The 21,525-nt window shown below is 30.2% G+C and overlaps 1 protein-coding gene and 1 long non-coding RNA gene across 3 annotated transcripts in view; one reads left to right on the plus strand and one right to left on the minus strand.

Moving 5' to 3' along the window:
- The first annotated feature begins 1,979 nt into the window (after positions 1-1,979).
- LOC140439887 (uncharacterized) lies at positions 1,980-12,009 on the plus strand. Its single transcript, XR_011950745.1, has 2 exons — positions 1,980-8,671; positions 8,708-12,009. It is a non-coding gene; the product is annotated as an uncharacterized lncRNA (long non-coding RNA).
- Positions 5,233-21,525, minus strand: part of LOC140439885 (uncharacterized) — a 289,969-nt gene continuing 273,676 nt past the window's right edge. For both annotated transcript variants that reach the window (XM_072530055.1, XM_072530054.1), the window contains exons 12-17: positions 20,029-20,222; positions 19,593-19,943; positions 18,335-18,642; positions 13,977-14,175; positions 13,697-13,838; positions 5,233-13,051 (exon numbers count right to left, since the gene is read on the minus strand). In XM_072530055.1, coding sequence (XP_072386156.1) covers positions 12,875-13,051; positions 13,697-13,838; positions 13,977-14,175; positions 18,335-18,642; positions 19,593-19,943; positions 20,029-20,222 — 1,371 coding nt within the window. In that variant the 3' untranslated portion in view covers positions 5,233-12,874. The remainder of the gene's footprint in view (positions 13,052-13,696; positions 13,839-13,976; positions 14,176-18,334; positions 18,643-19,592; positions 19,944-20,028; positions 20,223-21,525) is intronic.

Here is a 21,525-nt window from a genome sequence, read left to right on the forward strand (position 1 = left end):
GTTATCTGAGCTATTGACCAATATTAATCTGTTTCAGTGTTTTTGTCTAAAACTTCTGGTGCTTTTTTCGTTTTACATTATGTTAAAAAAAAACGTGTAATTTCTAGAGTATATTTATTTCACAGCAATCCACATTCAACCAATTGTTCTTTGCTACCTTTATTTTATTTTATTTCACTATATTTTGTTCGGTCCACATTTTTACCTACTTTTCTATTTTCCATTAACAAATTATTTCTCAGTCATCCAGTATCTTTTCTTCTGAGGTTTGGATTAATTTTTTTTGTAGTATCACGCTTTTAAATATACATTTTAGGTTGTTTTCCTTTAACCATTTTTAATTGTTAGTAATTATTAATGTTGTTATTTACAAATTCGTTGCTTTAGTTCTCAGTTTTGAAATATCAATATATTTCTTTACTAGAAATATTCCTAAGGGTAAATTTTTAAAACTACTTTCAAACTAATACACTGAAAAATGGCATTTTTTTATTTATTATGTACGAAATAAAATACATCTGACTTATTACATTATTAACAGTATTAAATATCTTTTAAACTTTACGCTCAACAATAATATACTTTCAATCACAATCTCTTCATGAGAAATTAAGTATAAGTATAAAGGAAAAAGTACATAATTCATTCCAATGCTGCATATAATATACAAAGTGGACACGAAAAAGTAAATATGTTATTTGCTAAATAAACATAAATTAAATAAAACAAAATAAAAACTAGTGTCGAGGTATTGTTAAAAAAAAACTATGCAACAATGTATAAAATTATCCTCTAAGTAACTACCTATCATAATATACTTTCTGTCTATAGGCGCTATCATCACATATAACTGTGAAGTGAAAAGTAGTCATATTAAGATCGTTTTATTCATTGGTATAATACCTTATTACAATGGTTCTATCCAAAAATTACCGAATAAATTATGAAATACACATACCAATATAACATCACAACGGGAAAATACCCATTGGTTACCTGTATATCATAATATTAAATAAAAAAAAGAACTAGTCGTATAAAAACTTCTTTTTGTAGTAGATATATTATTTATATTATAAATCAAAAATATCCAAAGGGAGTATTAAATTCAATAAAAACGTTTCAGTCATATCAGTGAAAAGCGGGTAATTCCACTTTAATGAATTCAAAAGGGGTAAAATTTTGACTGTTTATGAAAAACATGTGGTAATTACTTACTTGATCATACCATAGGTGCAGACACATAATTAAGAGATTTTAAACCCTGGGAATACATATCAAAGATTAAACTAAAATGAAATGTAAAAATAACATACTGTCGATAATTAAAGATTGAATGACGAGATTCTTAATAAAATAGATGAAAGAATAAATCAGAAGAAAATCTGCCAATATATAAGCAAGTTAATAGAGTTTAAATGAAAAAATAAAGGAGGCAAAGGAAAAATAGCTAATTTAAAAATGCAACTAGGTAGGAAACTGGAAAAAGAAACATGATTATTTAATATGTACAGAAGAGTTATTGAATTAACATATAAATAATAGCAAATTCAGCTGGTAAATAAAAAAGGGTAATTAATCCACAACACTTGATAAATTAAAGCTGTGAAATAACATACAAACATTATTAAAGGAAGATATATACGATATATATGATATTACCCTAAGAACTAATAACAAAGGTTTGATGATTCTAGAAAGTAAAATATAACTGGCTATTAGACAATTGAGAACTAACAAAAGTTCCGGACTAGACGAAATACAGCCAAAAATCCTAACACTAATAAAAAAGACAATATATATATATATATATATATATATATATATATATATATATATATATATATATATATATATATATATATATATATATATATATATATATATATATATATATATATATATATATATATATATATATATATATATATATATATATATATATATATATATATATATATATATATATATATATATATATATATATATATATATATATATATATATATATATATATATATATATATTGTTCAATAAAATTTTAGACCGAACAAATACCAAACTGTTTGAAATATGTTTTCAGACCAATACTGAAACAACCAAACTCAAAGAACTGTACTGAACATAGTGGTGATAATAAGCATTCTGAGGTACCAATGCGACGTTTTTTAATAGATAACAAGCAGAAAAATTAAAAATTGCATATTGGGATATAACACAAAAAAATAGTCTTGTTTAAAGACTTCATTGATTCATTCTCTTAGTAAAACGTTGGTTGTATATAGAAGCGCTTCTATAATTCTAACACAAAAGTGCATATTTCTTCACTGTTTTGAGTAATTCGTAAACAGATACTTTTTCGTTATTCCACTTGGTACTTATTACAAAAAAAATATGAAACCAATTTGGCATTTTAAAAACCCAAACAGATTTTCCTAAAGTAAGTATATCAACAATTCGAACTAAACATAAAAATGCACCTGCCGAATCAATAAAACAATTAAAATTGCGTCCACCTTATAAAAACTCAGTCAATAATATCGATTCTTTTCCATTTAATGGAAAAAATAAAAACTCCTTAAATTGGGCAAAAAAATGATTTAAGTATAATGAATTTGTTTAATTAACAAACTATTTTTTTGGGGATGAATAATATTACCAATTACTCTACATCAGTCTGATCCTAATCTACTTTAATAAAAAATCCCTTAAAATTGTCCATTAATGAACGTTAACAGCTACAACGAAATAATTCTTTGATACATCGTGCCGTTTATATGAAAGCTCACCTAAACAAATTAAGTAAGGTTAGGTAAGATTGTTACTTTAGCTTATATTAGTTATATTACGTCAAGACTGATGTTCAAACTCTCACTGTTAAACAAATCATTAGACTTTGTTACTATTGTCTATATTTTACGCATTTTTTACGAACATGTCCTATATATTGCGGTTGGGGTTATTATTTCTTTAAAACATACGTAGAAATATATAAAGAAGACATAAAAAAGCAGTTTTTTCTCATATTTTGCCCAATTTATCTAAAAAAAGATAACTAAAATGAGATTTAAAAACAGTCTCTAATATATAACAAATAAAAAGTGTAGAGACATAATCACAAGTAATACTTCCAATAATTCCTAAAATCGTATAGATTAGACAAACTAACACAGTGTTTTACTATTTCTTTTTTTCTTTTGAGAATCTTATGTTTAAAAAAAATTAAAATATATGTAAAATACAGCAAAATGAGTATAGTCCGTATCACCTTGACTTTTCAGTACACGAAACATAGGCCAATGCGATCCTTATAGGGAGTTTTTAGCGCAGCGATGTCAATTTTATCCTAAAGAATTTAATCATTTTAGAAAGGTAGTCAACAATATTATTATAAGATTAATATGCGTAATAACCATAGTAATTTATTATAAATTTATATTTAACTGACACTTTGTCAATACATTAAACTTACATTTCTAACCCGAAATGTCAGTTTAATGTATTTGCTCACTCATTATTAAAAATTTAGTTTTAATTCTAGAAGCTGAAATTAATTTTCGTTAGTTCATTGAGCCACTTGAATTGTTGAAATTTATATCGAATATCGTCGGTAAAATGTACAATGCCAAAACCACTAATGTGCGAAATTGGCAATTTACACCCGTTGGACTCGATAGGCACATTTCTTAATTTGGCGTCGATAATTTTCCTGGTTACCTTGTATGCTAAGCGAGAATTATGTGTGTATATTTATTTATTGCGATTTAAAATTTTTATGTTTTTAAATATATTATTACATAAATGTATAGTTACATAATTATTTTTATTCCATTCACATGCAAGTATCTTTCGAAAAGAATGTGTTTTAGAACTTATGGCAGAGACAAATTCCATAAAATTCTTCATTCAATATTAAAGCTATTCATATTTATTATATTTACTATATGTACTACAAATACGCACATTTTCTTCAAACTATTTTCTCATGAAATTCGGCATCGTTGTTGACCATAAGAGTCTGCAAATCTAAGAATTACTGCAAAGTCAAGGTGAGACGAACCATAGTGTAGTCGTACTTTGAATACATAAAAGTATTGATTCATACAATGGTTGATAATTTGGACCATATTTATATCACTGCCCTCTTTAGTACTCTCATATATATATGTATATACTAAGAATATACCAACAATAGATAAAATAAGTAATAGATAAAATAAAGAGTTACACAACGCGCTATGGAAAGATCAATATTAGGTATTACCATCAGAGATAAAGTACCAAACCTAGAAATATGAAGAACAGGAGTCACAGATGCAGTTGAAAAAATAGCCATGGCTAAATGCTCTTGGGCCAGATTAACGAATGATAGATGGACCAGAAAGATTCTGGAATGGCGACCAAGGCAAGAGGCATATCTAAGCAGAGGACGACCACCGACTAGCGACTAGATGGACGGATGATATCAAGCGGATCACCACAAAGTCCGTTCCCCCCTCGTATCTTTTGAACGGTTATACTTATAATAGTGAAATTTGGAGGGAGGGGTAATAAACAGACGTAGGCTTCTTAACTAGTCATAACAAGTGACGCAACAGCGCCACTGTGACGGATAATTTTAAATAGGACCTTATGGCAAGTGATACCTCGTTTGAGAGGTATTGAAAATATCTATTCAACCATACTAATTTTATTTGAGTTCAAGCTCATTTTGATGAATATATTAAATATATACTAAAATTTTAGTTTCGTCCATTTCGTATGTTTTTATCCATTTAATTAATAAATATTAAAACCTTCGCCTCTGGTTACTTGTCAAAAAATTGACGTTTTTCAATTTTCTAATTGTTTTTACGTCAACGTCAACTTTTCTGACAATTAACCAAAGGCGAATTATATATGTAATATGATTATATTACATTAATGAATGAATAATGTAATGAATATTTATTAATTAAATGCAACTTTCAGATGATGACCCCGACCGAAGACTAGAATTCTGTAAAAACATGTCCAATAAAATTAGCCAATAGCCCGATTACATAAAAACAATTTGTTTTAGTGACGAAAGTACTTTTTCTTTTAATGAAAATGTTAACACACACAATGTGAGGTATAGGAGTGACACAAATCCTCATGTCTTTCGTAAAACACATACATAATTTCCAAAAAAAATAAATGTTCGGGCAGGTATTTTGGGAAACCAAATAGTTGGGCTTGTTTTTCTCAATACTAACTTAACCGGTGAAGTGTATCTGGAGATGTTACAAAATGCAATTCAACCGTTAATGCTTGAAATTCTGGAGGATAATCCAGATGAATTCGGCAACTTGGAAATAACTTTTTAACACACCATTATGGTGCAGTAAGACGTTACCTAGATGGGGAATATCGTGGTAGATGGATTGGACGACGAGGTGCGATAGAATGGCCAGTACGTCAAGAGTTTAGAAATAGGATGCAATATTGTCAGGAAGTAGATGGAGCAAATTTTGAACACTTACTAAAATAACTGGTTGTTAAGTATTTATTAATTAAATGAGAAGCTACAATTGTAGTATTTATTTAATTTATTTATCCAAATGAGCTTAAACTCAAACAAAATTATTATAACTGAATAGGTATTTTTAATACCTTTCAAACGAGGTATCACTTGCCATAAAGTCCCAATTAAAATTAACTGTCACAGTGGCGCTGTAACGTCATCTGTCACTATTACGTCCCCTATTATGACCAGCTGAGAAGCCTACGTCTGTTTATTACCTCTCTTCAAATTTTACTATTATAACGATAACCGTTCAAAAGATACGAGTAGGAACGGACTTTTGACTAGCACTGTATATAACATTATACACAATGAACAAATGTTTACAAGAGTACATATTCAAATTGATCCTTACTGCGGACCAGTGTTAGTGTTGAGATTATCGATAATACAGTATTATTGACCATTACTCCAGGGAACTAAGCAAAATTTAAGGGGGTTCGGGACGTCTTAAGAGGCATTTGACTTTTTTCGATAATAGATATCCATAGTAATCAAACAAACGTTTTCTGCAGAAATTTAGATTTTTTCGAATTTTTGCTTACCATTTCAAAGTTATCTGTTTACACTTAAATGTAAAGATTTTATCTATTAAGAAATACCGTTCAAATGGCGTTTTCTAAAATTTTTATAATTAATGCGTGGCTCCAAAAACAGCAAAGGAATGCCAAATCGTTAATTGTTTATAACTTTTGTAAAAATTAACTTACAGTCTTGTGATTACTCTCAAACGAGGGTCTTATAGTGCTTAACAAACTCTTAAAATTTCAGCTTTATCCATCTAGTTAGTTTAAAAATGATTTTTGTTTATCTCAGATTATCCATATGGTAATTCTACTGGTACCATATTGAAAGGTAAAGACTTTTTCTTTAGAAGTTCGTAAGACTCCTAGGTTAAACAATTTAAATAACTTTCAAACTAGTTTTAAAAAGTTGAATTTAGCAAAAGTTTAGAAGAAGCCATTTTGAAGGTTTTTCTATTTCTCAGTAGATAAAATGTAGTTCAAATTCTCACTTTAGTTCTGTGTTTGTTACGTCTCTTAATGATCTCGTTATTACAATTTACGCAAACGTATTCCAGAAATCACGGTTCATTTTTCTACAAACTTTAGCACACCTAGACCTAATATGTGTCGTCAATAATACGTAGTAAATAATAATAATTTGTCCATAAATAATAATTTGTTCAATTGTTGGAGATTAAGTCATGAACAGTTTTATTATTTAAAATAGGGAAAAAAAAATAGTATATGGGAAACGAGTGTAACAAACGTATAAAAATAACAGCGCAGTATTGCTAACCTCAAATTTTTCTCTAAGAATTCACTCCGTGCGTGATCATGTAAGCGATAGATGAAATTGTTTAGCTTTTTAGCAGTTAAATATGGGAGTACTGAACATCTTTTTTGGCACTGTTTGTATATAAAAATTGATGCAGTTTTAAAAAAGTGTTGTAGGGAATTCTCGTAATAACAAGAGCATTAGTAACTATTTCTTTTGTTTTTCCATTTTGTTAAGTTAATAGATATATTTGATTGATACGCTTTTCATTATATAACCATTGTATTTCATTATTTGTATCGTTGCCACATCTGCTGAGCACATTTTCTTATTGTAAGGGATCTGACATCCTTTGTACATGTGCAATAATTGATGTTTACTTATTGTTTTCTGGAATTGAGTGTTTAGTAATTTAATGTTACGGACTACGTAATCCTGAAGAAATACTGGAAGTGGTATAGATATTGTGACTGATACCATTCCCCATATGAATTTGTTCGGTTGCCAATTGTCATTGAAATGTTAATGATAAATGATAGGATATATGTAATAGTGCAACGTGAACATATCGTATATACGTACATACCTCCACTGAGCTTAATATTAATGCTTGGCAATTTCGCCATAATGTATATTATGTTGTATTCTTAAAATATAAATATAAAAAGCTTTTAGAAAGAACATTTTTATATTATTTTATGGATTTTGCAATTAATTAATTTATATAAAACAAGAAAGAATTATTTTTTGTTTGTATCGATATTAATTGCAGTGATTATAATTTTTTGGCAATTCCCTTTTGATAAATTAAATAATCCCAAAATTTTATGATAATTTCTGATTCATGATTTCTCTATTAACTGCAATTAATATCGAAAGAAACAAATAATTAATCGTTCTTATTGTATATAAATTAAACAATTGCAGAATCCATACAATAACATAATAAAAATGTACTTTTTAAAAGCATTATCTCTTTATATTTTAAGCATACAACATATACATTATAAGAACATGGCAACACTTCAAAGCACCAATATGGAGGTTCATACGAGGTTCTCTATCTTCAGCATAGAGGTATATATTAACATAGACAGGGCAGTCTTTAGAGCTAAGTGACGACACCATCTTTGTTGTCGTTGTGTCTCTATCTTACATCAAGTAAGTATAGCAGCGTCTCTTTTTTTCGGGAGAGAGCGAGTGGTGAATTTCAATGCGCTAGTGAGAGACAGATCAAACAACCGCCTAAAGATGTTTTCGTCACTGCTCGTTGCTTGCGTGCTCAGTATATGTTAATGTATACGTCTATGAATTCTGCAATTTTTAATTTATATAAAACAATAACGAGTAAATATTTGTCTCTTTCGAGATTAATTGCAAACATCTGTTGTAATCTGGCAACTGATGGTTTGAGGATTGCCAAAGTTATTCGCTACTCGATCAAAGGACAATTGCAAAAAAATTATAATAATTAACTGCAATTAATATCGAGAGAAACAAATATTTACTCGTTGTTTTATATAAATTAAAAATTGCAAAATTCATACAATACTATAATCAAAAATGTATTTTTTAAAAGCTTTCTCTCTTTAAAGCATAGAATATATACATTATAAGGAGTTGGCAACACTTAAAAGCATCACTATTTTGTAGGATGTCCGGATCAACTTAATGATACATCTGACAATGTGTGTAAGTGTAAGTTCTATCGATGAATTTTATGTTAGGTTTAGGAAAAATCGGGCAACACCGCAACGACGAACTGTAAGTTGCCTAGATTTGATGAAACTGGGTGATAAAAAATTGAATTCTACGAAGTTCTTGTTACCATCTTTTGATTTTTTTGTCTAATAATCATGAACAAACCAAATATTTTCCAAGACTAATAACAATAAACTGAGGAAAAAAGTAAACTGTTGTTTAACTATTTATTTTACACAAAACTGTGTAGTATTAGACGTCCAGTAATTCCCGCTAAATGCAAAGGGGTATATGGTGCGACAATCACGCACGGAAAGAATAGGATTGTCTGCAGATTGAATTACATACATATTACCTGCAAGTAATATTTTTAAAAACTCCAATAGTGAAATTGTTTGATTGCTTAAACAACTATTCTAGTAAATACCAACTACCTCGTACCATCTGGTACGTATCAATCTTTTATGTACATAGCTTTCTTGGCTTGTTACAAAGAAAGACTCATTTAAAGCTATTACGAGAAAATTGTGAGTTGGCAACTCTGCGAATCGTTCAAGCTATAAATATGTCTAAATACACATTTACCAAATCTAAATTATAATAAATAATGTTAATTTTAAAAGACAATAACATCAAAAGTAATAAAATTTTTACAGTACCTATACAAAGTTCTCAAAGCATTTAGTAAAATATATTCTCTTTTAACACTGTCTATGTTTGTCTAGCCTATAAGAACATTACACGTACATACCCTTTTAGTATCTATAATTTGAAAGGAAATACCTACCTACACATGTTAATTTTTTAATAACTATGAACCATTGGCTAACTTTTGGTTTTATTCCAGTACGAGTAGAATGTGTCGTAAAAGCCGATTTAAGCTAAAAATGTCGCCAAAGAATCAGGAAAATAAAAAAATGTTGGGATTTTATTACTCCTAATATGAGTAGATATAACAAAACATATGTAGATTATATCAGGAGTAAACTTTTGCCAAATGATCGTAATATAAAATGTATAACGTCTTACTCTAGTTCAGAGTTTATTCTAATAAAAATGCTACTTGCATACCTGTTTACTATGTTGTTATTAGAAGAGAACGGAGAATTCTGCGCAGTGGGTAAATACGCACAATGGGTAAATCCGCGCAATAAAGTAACTATTAAACTGTGACATATTATGATAAACTGTGCAAGTCCATCTCTACTAAGCATCACTTCCGGCTGTCTTCGTGTGTCTCGAGACACTGTACACAAAATTTAGTATATTATGAACTTGCAAAGAGTGAGGTGTGCTTTCATAGATAAACGTTCGACTGCAATAATTATTCGACAAGTTACAAATTTTATAGTTAAGTGTAGTACGGTATATTCTCAAAAATATATAGTATAACATATAGTTTTAATATCATTTACATATAATTTTTATTGGTGTATCTTTAATAAATATTAAGTATTTAATTTGGAATAACACAAATACGTTTTGGGTAATTCCGCGCAATCGTAGTGGAGTAATTTCAAGCAGCGCGGATTTACCCCACATGAAACATATAGTAGTATTTTAAATTTCAGATGACAAGAGCTTACCATAGAAGAAGTAATAAATCCATCTATAAAGAATGTCAATCAATAGCTGCAATAGAAACTGTGCGTGCGATTTGTGCGAAAAATAAGAGAAGTTTCCCGAAGTTTTCGTAAACCAGAGTCGACATTACGAGATAGAAAGAAGATAGCAGATCCAAAAAAAGGAAATTTGGCCAAAAGCCTGTATTTTCTGAAAAACAGGAAGAAGAATTGACGGAGTACATTTCAAAATTATACAAAAATGTTTTTTAATTTATCCCTAGACGAGCTTCGAAAACTTGTGGTCACCTACTCCGAGAAAAACGATATAAAACATGTTTTTAATGCAAAAAAAGTGTTGGTTAGCACTATTCATGAAGCGAAATCCACAGATCAGGTTATGCCAGGTCTGAACTACAGAACAGTGAACAGAATTACCGCATTCAACTTGGAGGAAGTAAAATTTTCGCATTTTTGAAATTTCTTTATACACCTGAAGCTGAATTCTGTTGAGAGAAAGTAATACAGAGCTATTTCATATTTCTAAAATCTCTCAAGATTGCATCATCAGTATAGTAGCCACTTAACCACAAAGGGATGCTACGCAGAAAGTAGCAGACAGACACCAGACATAAGCCTGACAAGATAGCAGGCAAAGGCTAGATATATGGCGTAGGCAGATATCAGTGATGCAGATCAAAGGCAACAATTATTCATGTGGTGTATTACAGTATTGTAATTATTCGTAAAGGTCACATCAACAGAAGATGGATAATCTAAGCTGTTTATTCAGTACGCGTAGACAAGCAGAGAAGGACATGCACGGTAGAACCCTCAAGCTAGCTTGTAACGCCTTTAGTAGAACCCCAAGCTAAGTTTTAATATTCCAAGCTAGAATTCGAATCTTTACTCTTAGTTACACTTTTAAATAAGGGTACCTGGACATTTATTGGTTTGTTACGCCAATTTTGATAGTTTCGTTTAAAGTATAGAGAAATATATTTATATGGCGAGATTAATTGGCATATTTTAAATTTGATTTCAGTGTTTTAATAAATTATTATTATAATATGTAATGCAAACTTATGTTTAAATTATTTAGTTTGCAATTGCACATGTTGCTCAATTTAGTTGTTCAGAATTGATTTTGTTCGCTTTGTTTGTTTTAATTTACTTATTGTAATTGCGATAGTATACTAATTGCGATAGTACTTCTTCCGTGAGTTTAGTAGGTAAGTTTCTGTTTTCATTTGTTGTATAGTAATATTCATTTAAAAATATTACCTTTCTTAATTGTCTGCGTATTTTCCATTATATCAGCCAAACCTTATATAAAAGAGTATATGTGATGTTGCTATGTTTTCTTGAGGTCCATGTGTGTCTGTGTTTGATCCACTTCTATTTATGTGCTCTCCGCATATGCCTCTATCCAAGTAAGACCAAAAAGTTATGTGGTTTTACCTGTTAAACATGTCTAATAACAGGGTTATAATTGGTTTGAACTGAGCTGGTCAAATTTACCTGAAATTTCACTCATCTTCTATTACAACTTAGTTGATGTGACGAATGATGTAACGCCTTATCACCTGTGATACACCAACTTCATGTAGTACAATTGTTCTAAAAGGTAGTTGTAGCATCTAAAAAGTTGTAGATGTGAACAATTGCTTTAGCACCTATGTCACACCTAGTTCTATGAAAGAGGATAGTAGTACGATCACACGAATAGTAAAGAAAAATTTTAAATAATTTTAATGAGTCGCCCGATTTTAGTGAAAAGCTAGAGAGCGTACACCGAATAATAGGTCAATTAAAGAATTATATTTGAAAAGTATTTCATATGAATAGACTATTGGATTTACCGCTACCTAAACACGTGAGGACCAAATCAAACAAACAACGCGTAAAATGGAAGAAAAAGATGATTACTAGAGCAATGTAAATGTTTAAGTACGAAATCTACAATTGCTGTTTTTGGTACTCCCTTCAAGAATGTTTCCTGACTGAAATTGAAACTGTTACATTCGGGGGTTATTACCTAAAGTACGCTAAATTAGGTAGCTTAATAAAAGGATTTGTATAATATGCGACATGTCTTTGTATATCAACTCATTTTAGCAAGAGCAAAAGAGCCTAGATATGGTTACTTTTATGAATTTTGGAGCATTATTTAACAATTTAGATCGACTTTAACAAATTTTGTAAGAAGTTGACACTGTAAGAACAAATACATAAGCTTTTGTAATCAAGTTAGATCTATAATATTTTAGCTAATGTGAGTAGCGATTTTCACATGCGTTAAACTATAAAACAGATTTTTATTAACTGTATATTTTATCATACTTTTATATTACATCATATTGAACTCAGGTTCATCAAAAACTGACGTAGCCAAGAAAAAGTTATGTTTCGATCTATGAATCAGTGATAAATAACGAAGATAGGATGAAATCTAAATAACAAACACTTTAGCTTCGAGATCTTTAGACAAAATATGTCTGGACCATTTTCATTCTACTCAATATAGTTTTTCTGTTTGCTTTTAATTATCAAAAATGATCGAATTACTGGATCCTCCACAGCCTTGAAATTTTATGTATCAACTGTCCCTTTCACATTTTGAGAATCACAGTAATTCAACATTTTCTCATATTTCACTCCTTTTGACATCGAAATGTTTCAACAGAATAGCAAGCCAATGCTTCACGTTTTCTCTTTCTCTTTAGATCATATTAATGATTTCTCCGTAGCAATATTACCATTAAATGAAAACCAAAAAGTCTTTCTACTGTAAAACGGGTTCCTCGTCAGTTTCGTCATCAGACAAGTCATTATCTTTGGATTTGAACCGCTTTCTGTATATTATTTCACATTCGCGTATTTCTGAGCCTATTAGTGGACGAAGCGCTAAACGAAGTGAAGAGAACAGTTTTGGGAACAGGATTTCTTGTTGAATTAGGACCTAAAAAGTATAGACATATTTAGAAGCTATAAAGATAAAATATATATATACATAACAAGCGTTAAATTTAGCAGGCTAATGTGGGTACATGTATTTTACCTACATTAACCTGTTAAATTTAACGCTTGTCATTAATATATAACGCATAATAAATTTTATGTAATATTCGAAATTTGGTGTTACATTTTTTTTTATATAATACTTTTTTATTTTTTTTTTTCACTACTCTGAATTTAGTTGAAATTTATCTTTCTTGAGTACAGTACTACAATGTAGCTGACCTGACGGCAGCTTTGTTTATTTTCCTTCATTAAATGAGAGTATAAAACCGACTCTCTCTTGGTATCCGTCTGTTATACAATATATATATATATATATATATATATATATATATATATATATATATATATATATATATATATATATATATATATATATATATATATATATATATATGTAGTTTTTAAACAGTTTGGCGTTTCATTCCATCCGCATCTCTACTTTAAGGTTAAATTCTTATCAGAATTATCAAACAATCGAGGCTGGTGAATTTCGATACGGAGTAGCAGAGCATATTTTTAATAAATTAGCATTGTTTGAGCACACATTATAATTCTCTAGACTGAAAAAAGAATAATTACCAACCTGTTTGATCCGTTGACTTTCCTTGGTTAATTTCGGACTGGAAGAACTAGTAGGTACTGGTAAATTTTCGTTGGTACTATACTGACGTACAGCTTTTTCACGAACATATACAAACGGTCTGATCACCCGTAACTCATGTTCCCTAAAAAAATACATTGTTATATATACATATATTATATATATATATATATATATATATATATATATATATATATATATATATATATATATATATATATATATATATATATATATATATATAATCTTCCGTGAAAATTACCTAATATAATAATGTGCTCTCATCGTTCTTAATTTTCCTGTATGAAAAACAGAGAGAAGAAAACTCTCACAGAGATCATCTAGATGCTGGCCGATGGCCAGAACGTTGTACTCAGAACTTTTGGCGGAAGAATACAGTCGATGCCGTAAAGCTTGTGTACAAAAACTATAGTAATTTTCTTTAGCCCCTTCCAGTTTTTCTAAAAAAAATATACTAAGTAAATAGACATATAGAATTCGTATTACTGGCTATAAAGCTAATAGTATAATGTCAAACATGTAGAATAGCTAAAGTTCTTTTAAAAAAATTTGTTAAACAATTAAAGACAGTACGCCATAACTCCAATAAAAAACTAAAAAGTTTTAGCAATATATAAAAGCAACCAACAAATAACTGAAATCTGGTCGGTACATATGTATTAGAATTCTTACACATTCTGTTTAAATTTTTATGACATTTCTCGTTTTAAAATAATTTCATATAAATACATTTATTATTTTTAATATTCTTATTTAGTTTATACAATAATTAAATTTACTAGCAAATGATATTTAATTCTATTTTGTTTTTAATTTAATATTTCGGCTAAATTTGACAGGCCTGCCAGAAGTAAACAACGTATGTTTTGTTAATACGTTACCAGGTGGCGTTAGGAGCAAACATAATAAATGTATTAAATTATTTTAATATAACTTGTTTAAAATATAAATAAATAAATAATTAAATTACTTTATTGAATTTTAAAAATAATATTTAAATTTTAAAAATGTAGAAAACATAGTATAAAGCTTCGCGATAGTCTACTGTACCATCTACTGTTGTAACATCTTTTTTTATGCAGTTTATTAACAAACTGTAATTGCATAAATTAAAACAAAGGTTTAAATATTTATTTTTGAAATTTGTTAGTCGGTTATATATTATTATTTACAAATAGAATTTTTTTATTAATTCACACAACTACGGGTACTTTAAAATGTTTTATGTTTTCGATAATGATTGATGATAATTCAAAGTTTAGTGAACCAACTTTATGAAATAAAGTCTGAATTTAAAAAAATTCTAACTAACTTACATCGAAAGCGGAGCGGCGATAATTGTGTGTACAGACTCTTAAGAGACCTGGAGTCTAAAAGTAGCTAATGATAAAATAATATACTATTAAAATATAGGCATAGGGTCAGGCTACCTAATAATTCTGGCAGCTCAAGAATACGCATTGAGTCTCACTTTTAAACCAGCAGACTTTAGATATTATCCTATATGGGATTAACTCAGAATTGATTGTAATGGAAATTACATTTTATATTTGTTTTAAAGTTTTAATTTCCAATCTGCTGGTAATACCAATTTGAAAAGCTTCTACTCATAGGCAGCAGCCATGTTTTGAAGTGAAAATTCTAAGATATGTTGTTGTACCCGCGAATTGATATTAAATTCTGATCTTTCTGTACTTGCTACAGTTAATTGTAGATGAGTTGACTTGCTATTAACTCGTAAGTATTGGTATATAAATATTGCGTACTTCTTCTTTCAGTAGTGGTAATCTGATCATGCTACATTCTATTTATGTGTTTGCTACACTTTTTCTTCATTAAGTAAGATGAGGGTTGCTTCTTTGATTTTCTTCGATCCTCTTTTTGCTCTGTTTCTATCATGAATATTGATGATCTTTCGGTATGTTTTTAATGTGCGATTCATGCTCATTCATCATAACACTTAGTGGTCTTGAAGTTTCGCCTATATAAAAAATATTGCATTCGCAATATATGTGTATATTGCCAAGAAAGTATCTGCTAATAATGGAGATATTAAAAGGTCCATGGCTAATCCAACTCGCTTACAAAATATTTGTCTAATTGAATAGGTGTTAATAACCCCATTACACCTGATACAGCCAGTTTTGTTTTAGTTGTCAATTAGTCCTTCTCTGCTTTGATTCTTATCGAAGATAAGATTTTATATAAAATATATAAGATATATAAGATTTTCTTCCAGACTGTTTATTTTCTTTGTACAACCCACTCACCCTTTGTGACCTTTTTATCCGTTTTTGGGGAGGAATAACTCCACCTTTTCTTTTTTTTTTTCTTGTTCTAAGCCATTTCGCTTTACAGTTTTTGTGATTTCGCCCGATTGGTAATTGAGCTCGATTTCTTTCTATTCTCTATTTTTATTCTGCAGTTAGGTATCTTCATTATGTTGATAGTTTCTCTAACCTGATCTAGACCTTATATTTATAGGTACATGAGCGATCCATATCAACCTTTATGTTACACTTCTTCTTCTCCTTTCTATTTTTATGTAGACGTGAATCTGTCTGTTTTTCAATGTGCCTCCAGTAAGTTGCCGTTCCATCGTTTTCGTGGTCTTCCTACTGATCGTCTTCCTATTGGAGAACCGTCTCTTGCAGTTTTGACTACTTTATTTGTTGTCATTCGGCTTATATGATCGTTCCATTCTTCATTCCATTCTCCACCTTGTATCTACATCGTACATCTATACTTCTAGCTCTGTCCCATAGTGTTTTACCATCAATTGTTTTCATCACTGCTGTTTTTAACATCCGTTCTGTCCTCTTTGGTCAGGTCGTGTTTCTGCCGCTTATATCATTATTGGTCTGATGACTGTTTTTCTTAATGCCTTTCATTTCTTTCCCGATATTTTTATTTATTCAAAGTGTTTAATTCAGATGACCTGCGGCTCTGGTTGCTCTATTTACTTGGTCTTCCACAATGCATTTTGTCTTTTTTAAGGAACAATTTTCTGGCGGTTATATTAAATTGGTGCAGCATACGTTGTAAATTATCCTTATTTTGAGAGAGTAGTAGTATTGCGTCGTCTGCATTAGCAGATTATTTTAAGTTGTTTTTATCCCATTTGGTATCCTTTTTTAGTTCTTATTTTTTTTATTATTTCATCCATAATAAGGTTGAACAATAGACAACTCAGGGAATCTGCCCGTCGTTCCCATTGCTATAGTTCTTCTTCTACTTTTATTTTATTGTATTGTTTTAGTAGACATTTTCGATCGTTATGATTATTTCTAAAGGTATCTCTCTTGCGTAGTGGATAACGTCCTTTAATTTGATCCAGTCAAATGCCTTCTTACGGTCCACGAAACATAGATATGCCGGTTTGTTGTATTTTAATGATTTCTCTTGGACTTGATAGCGTCGGCGCATGATCTTCCCGACCTAAAACTCGGTTGTTCTTCTGCTAGTGTTAAATTTCATTCAGTTTATTTGTTATTACTTTGGTTGTTAATTTTACTGTTGTGTCTAATTAACAAAATAAACAAAAAATAAAAAAAAATAACAAAAATTAATTCCTCTGTAATATTCCGGTTCCGATTTGTCTCCGTTTTTGAAGAGAGATGTTAGGATGCTAATATTGCACAGTAGTATCCTTACATATTATAGCATCCATAATGCTTAAATATATACTCGATGGCCTGTTTTACGTTATTTTAATAATGTTTAGTTAAGAAGTTTGAAGTTCCCTATCGGTTCCCATAATTTGTAACGCATTTTAGTTTGTTTTAGGTTTTTTCCATTATGTGTTAGCACTATTTGGAATATGTATCTACATTATGTTGCAGTCGTATTCTACAACACGTATCTACCTACAGTATAAGTTTTAATGAATATGATAACAAAATACACAAAATTACAGATAAGTCTCTACATTTACAGAAATTTGTTTCTGGAAGATACTTTCAAATATTTCAGCGGTTGGTACATAGTTCAGAGAAACCATATGCACTATAGCTACTATTGTTTAAAGTAGATGACGCAACATGTCTAAATTATTCACGTAACTACGAAAATTGCATAAGAATCCTGCTTTTCCCTCTTCCAGTCTGTCTTCGATCTGACACTGCCTGATTATCAGAAACATGCCGTACTGTGAACGAAGACAAACTTTTAGACAGAGAAAACAGACATTCATGCTCTACGACGTATAACATGCCGCCATCTATAAAATGAATTACAGAAAATTGGGTCTGGCAGATAAAAGGTATTTTCAAATATTTTAGCGGTATATATGTAGTTCAGGCGAGAGAAAAGACAGTCAGTCATTCCTTCTGGTGCAGAATACGCTCCAATATACATATACAACAAATTACAGATATTTGTTTCTAGAATATAGAGGTATTTGGTATATTCGAAAATGAGCAAACTATGTGGGAGACAGTAGAAAAAGATAAACAGATATAATCAATAAGTTAGTGCATAGTATTAAAGAAAGAAGTATAGTTCTCTCGTAAACAAATCAAAGTTAAATGCATATTCTAAAGTGAATAATGAAAATTATTTATATATTGACCAAAATTATATATCTATCAAAGTACTTACCAGGTTCACTTTCGACATCACATTTTCTGTCATCTATGATATAATGAACACCTAAACTCTTCAAATGTGGTATCAGCACGCAAGGGTCACATCCTGATGAATCAGGATCTACTGTCACTGCTCCTATACTGAATAAAACTCCTTTGTTCTTGATATAATTCTGATACTGCAATAGCATGTGAAGAAGACATAACGAGTCTTTACCACCGGAAAGGCATACCATTACCTTATCCCCATTTTTGATCATGTCGAACTCATTGATGGCTTCTATGGAAGGCTCCCAAACCGTTTTAGGTGGAAAAGTGTACCTAATAAAAAAAGTTTATGAATTTGGAAATTGTCTAAAAAATGTGTTTACAATAATACAATTATTAAAAGCATGAAACGACCACATAGAATATTTACAGACATAAAATACAAAATAAAATAAATAGAAAAACAAACTTCCCTCGATACAACAAGAATGGAGGAAAATAAATACGATATTATGCGATAATAAAGACGTATGTACGACTCAATGGATCACCATTGTGGTAGTATTGCTTATAAATGTACATGAAAATTTATTGAAAAAAGGAGATGCTATACAGAGGTGATAAAGATGTGTAAATTTGTACAAATTTTTATATTTGAAGTTAACCATATACATCTAATACAAGATAGACTGAGCGTTGCAATACCAGCCCGTTCTTCCAGTGCGATAGAAAAAGCGGACGCAAAGCAGTCCCTGCATCTCTTTCTAACTTATCGGGTTTATCGACCACGTGACCCAAATGATCAATGAGAATGTCACGTGGTCGATAAATTCGGCCTATTAGAAAGAGATGCAGGGACTTTTTTGCGTCAGTTTTCTCTGTCGCACTGGGGGAACGAGCTGGTATTGCAACGATCACTCTATATTATATGTCTATAAAGATAACATAGACCTTGGGTAGACCATGTGAAGTTCGGTTGTTTACTTAACTGAATTATAATTTTAAGGATCATGATCACTCGTATATAACTAACGACTTTAACATTTATTTATTTTGTGATTTTTATTTTCATTTTAGGATAAATCTTCTGATAATTGATTAGGGTTGGGATTGAAAATAAAAAAATCACTACTGTGATTTTAAAAAATACATAGAAAAGTAGAAAATATGTGTGTTTCGTCATATTAAATGGGACAATAAATCAATTTTTTGTAATTAAAAATAAAAATTAAACCATACATGTCGGTGTATACTTATGTTTTAACGTTTTAGATATATCTTACCTTGTTGCCATAGATTCTAATAACTGTGGATCATCGCTCAAATCTCTAATTAACCTCGGTCGATGTTTCTGCAACGTCGAGAACTTGATCTCAGATTCAGACTTTCTAGGAGCGTGTAAAGATTCTGAGTTACTCCTTGATTTTAGCTCGTTATTTTGATAATGTTCTTGTTCATGGAATGATAGATTGATACCGCTATCTTGGCTACTAACGCTAGCGACTGTTGAACAGTTGACTTTTGTTTTCTGGGTCTTTTCTTCGGATTGTTCTTTGTCCAGGATTTTGTCTGAGCTGGCGGATTTGTTGATAATTTGTTGGAGAATGGATTCGGTACTTTTACCTATACTGTTTCTAGAAAAAGGAAAATGTGATAAAAACCAGCAAACCTCAAGAAAATAATTTATCTTGCTTGAAGTAATTTCTTTACTTTACTAACCTTTCTTGTTCTGATTTTAATGGAGGGAAATATCTATCTTCACAAGACGCTCCCATACTTGAAGTTCGAGAATAGGTCAGTTTGTCAGGATTGTCAGGGGTAATAAATACATCTACTGCACTAACGACATCACGAATTTCAGACTTAACTTCATTTGCCATTTCAATGGAAACTTTTTCTAAGTACTCAGCCACCTATAAATAAAAACATACTAACATAAATACTAATATGTTATAATTTTAGTTTTGTACGAGTAATTGCCATGATGATCTGACAGTAATTTAAACTGAGACCATTTCTAATGCATATTAAAACCCACCAGCGACTACTGATAGAGATCATACAGAAAATCTTTTTCAATGACAAACCAGAAGGATGATCCAACAATTATACTGGAATCAAATATCAGAATTAAAGGTTGCCAACGGTCTCTATAAAAAATAAAAATAAGTAAAGGTGTGAGACATGGCTGCATCCTCTTCCCACTGCTCTTTAACATATATGTAGAAAAAGTTTTTCAACTTGCCGAGGAAGCTATCAATGACATAAAGATACACTAGAGGTTGTAAATGCTATTAAGAGAGCGAAAAGCAGTACAGTCTTAACAATAATAGTAAAAACAGGAGTCAACGATAATCAGAGCTCCAATAATCAGACTCATAGAAATAATTGGAAAATTTTAATACATTGGGGCTACTTCAAACACTAAATGAAATTGAGACGAAAGTTAATTATTCGCTCTTTATCGAGTTATTCAATTTATTAATGATAACAATATTATTAAAGCGGTGATTTTTTCTGATTCTTAAGTATAACTGCTTTAATTCAACCAGTGTTGCCTTCACAGCACCCACTTCAATTCAACGAGTATATTCTAAACACATAATTGAAAAAATAATCAAAACGGAACTTCAAATATCTCCAGAAACCGGTAGAATCCATATAGGAAGATTTCCTTCACGTAAAAAAAGACTTAAGTGACAGATCATCAAAAGATATTAGTGCTATTGTTAAATCAACTGGCTTACAAATATCAACTATCAAAAGAAAGTTGTGTGAAAATGGATTGCAAGCAAGAACCCCCAAAAAGAAGCCGTTCCTGAACAAAAAACTGAGGCAAAAACGCATTTATTGGGCTTTAATATACAGAAAGTTTAGGGTAATTTGAAGTAATGAAACCAGAATCTCGATTTTTGGGAACGATTAAGTAAAGTTTTTTCGACACCGAACCAGTGTACTGCATTCATTATAAAGCATTCTGAGTATTATGGTATGGGCTTGTATGACCACCAACGGAGTTGGACGTTTGACATTTATAGAGTGCAATATGGGAATAGTCCTGATCTAAATCAAATAGAAAATCTATAGTCAAGACCTAAAAAGTAGTATCACGTCGAAACTCAAGTAACAAGATAGAACTGATATAAGTCATTACTAAAAAATGATTTAGAGTTATTGCACGAGAAGATTTGGCTCATCTCATGAACTCTATGAAAC

Source organism: Diabrotica undecimpunctata, chromosome 4, assembly GCF_040954645.1.
Source record: "Diabrotica undecimpunctata isolate CICGRU chromosome 4, icDiaUnde3, whole genome shotgun sequence".
NCBI lineage: Eukaryota > Metazoa > Arthropoda > Insecta > Coleoptera > Chrysomelidae > Diabrotica > Diabrotica undecimpunctata.